The 6629-nt window shown below is 36.7% G+C and overlaps 1 protein-coding gene across 1 annotated transcript; it reads right to left on the bottom strand.

The window, feature by feature from the left end:
* On the bottom strand, positions 2949 to 5532 carry LOC102157770 (proteasomal ubiquitin receptor ADRM1). The gene is made up of 2 exons (XM_005657431.3): positions 5489 to 5532; positions 2949 to 3496 (listed from the first exon to the last, which is right to left on the bottom strand). The coding sequence occupies exons 1-2, from the start codon at positions 5530 to 5532 to the stop codon at positions 3073 to 3075; spliced, it is 468 nt and encodes a 155-aa protein (XP_005657488.2). The 3' UTR covers positions 2949 to 3072.

The following is a 6629-nucleotide window of genomic DNA, read 5'->3' as shown; positions in this document are numbered from 1 at the left end:
AGTCATGCCAGACCATGTAATTACTTCTGCCCAATGACCTGTGAGTCATCTATTCCAGATAACATAGCTACCATATGGAGGGAGGTAGCATGACCTACATCAGATTTGATATGTGACAAATAAGCTTTATTGTGTTGCCATTGAAATTTCCAGCCTTTATGTTATAATCTCATTTACTCTGACCTTAAATGACATCCATTCTCAAGCTATCCTGTCAATCTGGGGGCAGCCACTTTTCCACATCTCTGCTTATCAGACCTTTTTAGAAGATTTGTCTGTTTTATCATATCCATATGATGAGATGCTAACATTTACTTGACATTTTCTATCTATGGCCTAGATTTAGGCCTGGATGACTGTTTACCTCTTTGAATGTTTAGTTGGTTTTTCCATCAGATACATTAGAAAGCTGTTGCATCTTATGCTACTACTGTGTGACTCTCATGGTACGTAAAACATGATAGTTGTTATCTAAAGGTAGTAATTGATCTCTGAAGATTTGTAAAAATAATTTTTATTGGAAATATTTACTATGTCAAGGCCAGATGAAAGAAGCTTTTGCTATACAAAAACTTGCTTCTATCTCAGCCTATTTTCATTATAGTTTTAATGTTCCCCCATTCAAGTGAGATGAAAATGATATAAGGAATTATGCTAAATGGTTAAAAATAGCATTAGTCATTGCTTTCCTGTCTATGATCCAGTGGGTAATTTAAATGATAATCTGGCGGTAGTCTCTATGGAAAATTGAGTAGCTGCAATAATACTCAAAAGTAGAAAAGGAAATAACATAACTCAACCCTAAATATTCAAGAATGTTTTAGTCAATCCTACATTCATGACTGTGGGTATAAAACCTCTATCAGGCACTGTCTAGGAATGCAGTAGCAGTGAAATAACTTTCAAAGTTTGCTGTATCCATCTTCATGCCAGAAGTAATTCTTCACGCAACTCACATACACTTCTAAGGGCATTTCCAAGGGAATAGGATTATCTAGAATCCTGGGGCAAGCTCATCTCATAAGCTACCAGATGAAAAGCTTGAAAATTACTAACATTAAAGTGAGCTATTCTCCCTAGATTCAAATTTGAGGATACTGAGCCCTTTTGAACTTATCAGTGTCTATTTATGAGATCAGTGAATTTTGCTCTTAGTGTAACCTGACTCTTTTATGCAAATTAAAATAATGTGATTCTTTTTTAAAATGTTCTTTTCTGAATAGATCAGAAGACTTAAAGCTGACCCATCAGGGATCCTTCTCATCAGATTGGGCACAGATGCTATCAGTTGAAAGGGAAGAGGCATGTTCCTCTCTTGATCCATAGGTCCACCTCTCTCATTTAAGCCTCTGAGGATTAGGTCAATCTTACTTCCAACTATTATACCTAGTATTTTTGTGTAATGAGGCTGACAAAACACTGATGCAGCTCTGTGATAGCTATGCTAGGATCTATTTGGTGCTGATCATTAAGTAGCCTCGTCTTGAGGGTATTTTAAAACTGGATTCCTTTTCCAAATTAATGATGGAAGCTTTGTTAACTAGAGATTTACTCCATTATAAATCCATGCTCTGAAAAATAGATGAAAGTCAAACTTTATTTTGAATGTACAAGGAAACTATCCTTGTAAAGATACTCTAGGCTAATGATTTTGTACTTTTAGCATTTTGTAAATGAACCTTTCAAAAGCAAATACTGCCTGAAATGAATTTCTGAGAAGCCCATGTCAATTGCAGCATAAGCACGTGTGCACGCACTTTTTTTTTTTTTTTTTTTTTTGTCTTTTTAGGGCTACACCCATGGCATGTGGAGGTTCCCAGGATAGGGGTCTAATAGGAGCTGTAGCTGCCAGCCTACACCACAGTCATAACAACGCCAGATCCTAGCTGTGTCTGCGACCTACACCACAGCTCACAGCAACCCTGGATCCTTAACCCACTGAGCAAGGCCAGGGATTGAACCCACAACCTCATCATTCCTAGTCGGATTTGTTTCCACTGCACCAAGATGGGAACTCCCACACATTCTTAATATTCATTTTGTGGCATAAAGTACACCCTCACTTCTCTTTCCCCCAAACCCCACACACCTCACCAAAAGGTAATTTTTTAAAATGTCTTTTTATTGCCACAAATCACTATTATAACTTTTGGGAAAAAATGATGAAAAGGTTTAATAATAATAATGTTAATTTTTAGGAAGTATTTTGCTCCTGCAAAACCAGTTATAAAGAGAGATCAATCTATGCTTGTCAGGAAATGTTCCCTGGACTAAAGTGGACAATAGCAATGCTTATTTATCTAAGCTTTTAATATCTTTAAGACTAGAGATGGGGGAAAAGTTGCTTTTGCATTTTGCACCAATGATCATGTATTTTTAGTTAAAAATATTTCTAATTTTCATTCTTGAGTTAATTATTCAAATGGTACTAAAACCTTTAAGAATAACAACAGTTCTGTAAATTACTTCTAAGGGAAATAATTGAGACATCATATAAGAAACTAAGATTAACATATTGACTAAAATTTTTCTGCAGAATTACATAATCTACAGTTAAGTTAATGTAAAATACTAAAATGTAAACATTCCTCTAAGTTCATCTGTTTGATCATAATGACCACTATTTACAGAAAGACAGTATTCTGCAATATAGCATGAACACTCCGAGCTCAGACTGTCTGAATTTGAAGGTTAAGCTGACCACGTGCTAGAATAAAAGTAATCTGGATCTAGATTAACTCAATAGCAGTTATCCATTTTGGATTTTTTAGAGGCCTGGTGACAAATTTAGGTTCCTTCATAAGTATTTGGCCAAATTTCCTAGGAAGTAGCAATAATATAAAGACAGGCTGCATCTTATCCCTGGGCCTGGCAGGAAAGACATGCATATTGTTGAGGAAGGGAGTATTTCCCTTTTTTTTTTTTTTTTTTTTTTTTTTTTTTTTTTGGCAGATAAAAGAAAAGACCTTTACTGATTAGCAAGTGGGGACAGAGGTGTGGGGGGCGAGGAGGGCAAACGCCGCTCCCGGGGCCGCACGAGCGGGGCGACCCCCCGCCCCCGACGCGGGCGCCTCAGTCGAGGCTCATGTCTTCCTCCTCGTCCTTCTTGTCCTTGCCGTCCCCCTCCTGCTGCTCGGGGCTGGCGCTGCTCTGCATGGCTTTGGCGAAGGCTTCCACGTCGCCCTTGTTGGCGGCCTCCACGGCCTCTGCGGGCAGCCCGAACTGGCACATGAGGGGGCCCAGCTGCCCCGAGGCCAAAGCCGCGCTGAACATGCCCAAGGCCTGCTGGAACTGGGGCGAGGTCAGCGTGTTCTGAATCTCCTCCACCGTCTGCGGCAGCGACTCCCCGGAGGGCAGGTAGGGCAGCAGGCGTTCCTGGACGTCCGCGTTGGCGAGGATGGGGGCCATGATCTCGGGCGTCAGCACGCTGGCCAGGTCAACTTGCTGGCCGCCTCCGGGCCAGTAGAAGAGGGCCCTCTGACCCTTCTCTGTCTCCCTGAAAGCAAGTCATAAATCTCCCATGTGAAAGGGACCCTCCCTATACCAGGCGGCAGAGAGACATCTTATTACCAGACAGAATTCAGGACCAAGAAGACTCCATAAACAAACTTTACTTTTTTACTAATTTACTACCCCAAGCCCAAACTTCTTTGTCTTGTCAATTTGTCACAACTGTATTGTTTCTTTGTCAAAAAAGTACAAAAGCTGCCTACTTTGCTCGCTTCTTTGGTCCTATATCTATGAGACCTTGGTACATATGAAAATTTATTTATTTATTTTCCCTTTTGTTAATCTGCTTTGTGTCAATTTAATCGTTAGACCAGTAAAAAGAACCATTGGGGGGGGGGAAATACTGTTTCTTAAGTAACTTTAAAAGAATGTATACATGTATGTGTAACTGGGTCACCTTGCTTGTACAGTAGGAAAAAAAAATAATGTATTGGGGAAACAACAACAACAAAAAAATCAGTATGCTACATTGGCATATTTTAAGGCAGCCTTCCCTGAACCACATCAATGCTAACCCAAAAGTGTTGTGCGTAAAAAATAATAATTAAAAGGCGTCTATGATAATGAAAATATGAGAGAGAAAATTACAGTTGAGAGTAGGAATCAAATCGTATTACAAAAGGAGAGCCATTTTAGTAAACAGAGCCTGAATAAAATGTTGGAATAGGAGGCAGTATCTTAACAGATAATTCACTTCCTATGGACTCTTTTAGGCCAATCATGAAAACAGAAAAGGGTGTTACTTGGTTGAGAAATAGTTGAGGACATTTAATCAGAGTCAAAATATCCAAAAAATAGCAAGTAACTAAAACATTTTATCACAAGAAAAGTGACTTCTATAGAAAACACCTGGAAACTAAATCAGTTCTAAGCAAATACTTGGACTAGTTTGTCCATGAAGAAGCACAGCAGAGATGGGGGTATTTGTTCAGCAGCGAGTAACTATTACTGTTAGTATCACTTAGAGAGAAAGAGTAGTAATAGTCCTTGATTTCCTTATTGGTATCTAGAGTACTTTGTCACCAACAGTTCCTTATCTGTATGTTTTAAATAGAAGCCAATACTTTTTATTTTGCTAGAGCTGCCCTTCTTATCTTTCTAACTAGATTATCAGCTATTTAACTAAGTGTAGTTTCTTTTCTTACAATGTGACAGGACCTAGCACATGGTGTTGCATATTATATTAAAGATAAAAAAAAATAGAGTGAAGGAAGAGATTAACAGAAAAAGCAAGGAGGAAATATTTTATAGTGTCATATTTTTTGAGTGTTCAATAAATATTAAGCCCTTTCTAATCATTATCTTAATTAATTTTACCAATAACTTATCATTCCATGATATAGTCATTGTTAGTTCTACTTTCCAGATGTTAAATTGAGGCTTGAATTAGGTCTAAATTATGGAAGGTAGAAAGTGATAAGAACCTGAACATGAAAATGCATCGCTTTCTTTTCCCAAATCTACATTTTCATCCAATATGCCATCCTGCCTCTAAGCAAAGAAAGGAAGAAAGGAGAGAGGAAGAAGGAATAAAGAAAGAAAATAGAGAAAAGAGGAAAAAGAAGTGAGGGAGGGAAGAAAAGAAGCATGGAAAGGAGGAAAGAAAGGAAGGGGAGAATGATATTAGTTCTAAAGCTATCTGATACTTGGAAATACATTTTAGTCCAATGCAAATCACTGTTACAGTTCTCACATATTCAGTTTTTCATATAGAAATAAAAGACCCTTAAAAAAAAAAAAAACTTACCATGAATGGGGAGGTTAGTAAAACATTGCCTTGGGAGATTTTCTGTGCATATCTATTCCATTGCATGTTTCTTCCTAGGATTGAATATGGTGTGGACAAAACTAAACTTGATCTGAAGTTATAACAAACCTGTGGCCATTTAGCTGTGCAGTAACTGTGCTATTAGAGGGGAAAGAAAGTAAATAAAAAAACCCAGCTAGAGAATTTAATTTAGTGCCTATTTAGCATTACCTTCTAGCACAGATGATTTGTTCAGTTTTCAGCACGATATTCATTTACTAGGAAATGATCTTTGGCAAGATTACATTTGAAGATATTTTTATCATATATGAATTCATTATAGCTTGATATTTACTTTGTCAGAGAGATTCTTATTCATGCTAATGAACACATGCCTGCTGATAGAAAAAATTTAGGCAGATTACTTTCTCAACTCATTAGATGCTGCTCTGACAAGAAAGTAGGCTAATTTGATTCAAGAAAGAATAATAATGTTTGTTTGTTTTTTTAAATATGTATGCATACAGAAGCTATCTAGAACATTTTAATCTTGAATTACTAAAACTTTTAAACCTATTGAATAGCAACTCCTCATTTTCCTATTCTGCTCAGGCAACCATCATTCCATTTTCTGCTACTATGGATTTGATCAGTATAGATCTCTAGAATCGTATATACTGTGTGTCCTTTTGTAAAGGGCTTATTTCACTTAGAAGAGTGTGTTCAAGTTTCATCCATGTTGTTGTATATAAGAATTTCTTTTTAAAGGCTGACTAATATTTCATTGCATGTTTATAGCTCACTTTCTTTAACAGCTTATACACATTGATGGACTTTTAAATTGTTCCCATTATTTTGTTATCATGAATAATGCTATCATGAGCATAAGAATATAAATATCTCTTCAAGAGCCTTATTTCAGTTCTTTTTGCTAAATACCCAGAAGTGGAATTTCTGTATCATATGGTAGTTCAATTTTTACTTTTTTTGTGGACCCTCCATATGGTTTTCTATAGCATCTCCACTATTTTACATCCTTACCAGCAGTGCACAAGTGTTTCAATTTCTCTACCTTCTTGCAGGCAATGCATATAATTAATGATACTATACAGCACACCTAATAATTTGTTGACTAGATCACATGATACATGTTTTCTTAAACCACAATCAAAAAGAAAAAATCCACTCTATTAGACAATTTATCTAATGTATTTTTAAAACTATATCAACTAAATGCTAATGACCTGAAGAAAATTGACTTTTCTCTTTCCACTTGGTTCAATAAAGGGATATTTCTCTTGGCAAGAGTAAAATTTACATAAAATGCCTTGAAAAGTTCATAGCCTTTAATCAGGTAAATGTACTAGGAATT

This window comes from Sus scrofa, chromosome 14 (assembly GCF_000003025.6).
Source record: "Sus scrofa isolate TJ Tabasco breed Duroc chromosome 14, Sscrofa11.1, whole genome shotgun sequence".
NCBI classification, from domain to species: Eukaryota; Metazoa; Chordata; class Mammalia; order Artiodactyla; family Suidae; genus Sus; species Sus scrofa.
The sequence above is the reverse complement of the archived record's forward strand: the minus strand, read 5'-3'. Positions and strand labels throughout refer to the sequence as shown.

Bases quoted from the DNA above. Each gene is read 5' to 3' on its own strand.
- LOC102157770 (XM_005657431.3), bottom strand. From the start codon at position 5,532: ATGAATATCGTGCTGAAAACTGAACAAATCATCTGTGCTAGAAG. The intron at 3,497-5,488 runs GTAATGCTAAAT...ACTTGCTTTCAG, and splicing joins CAAATCATCTGTGCTAGAAG to GGAGACAGAGAAGGGTCAGA.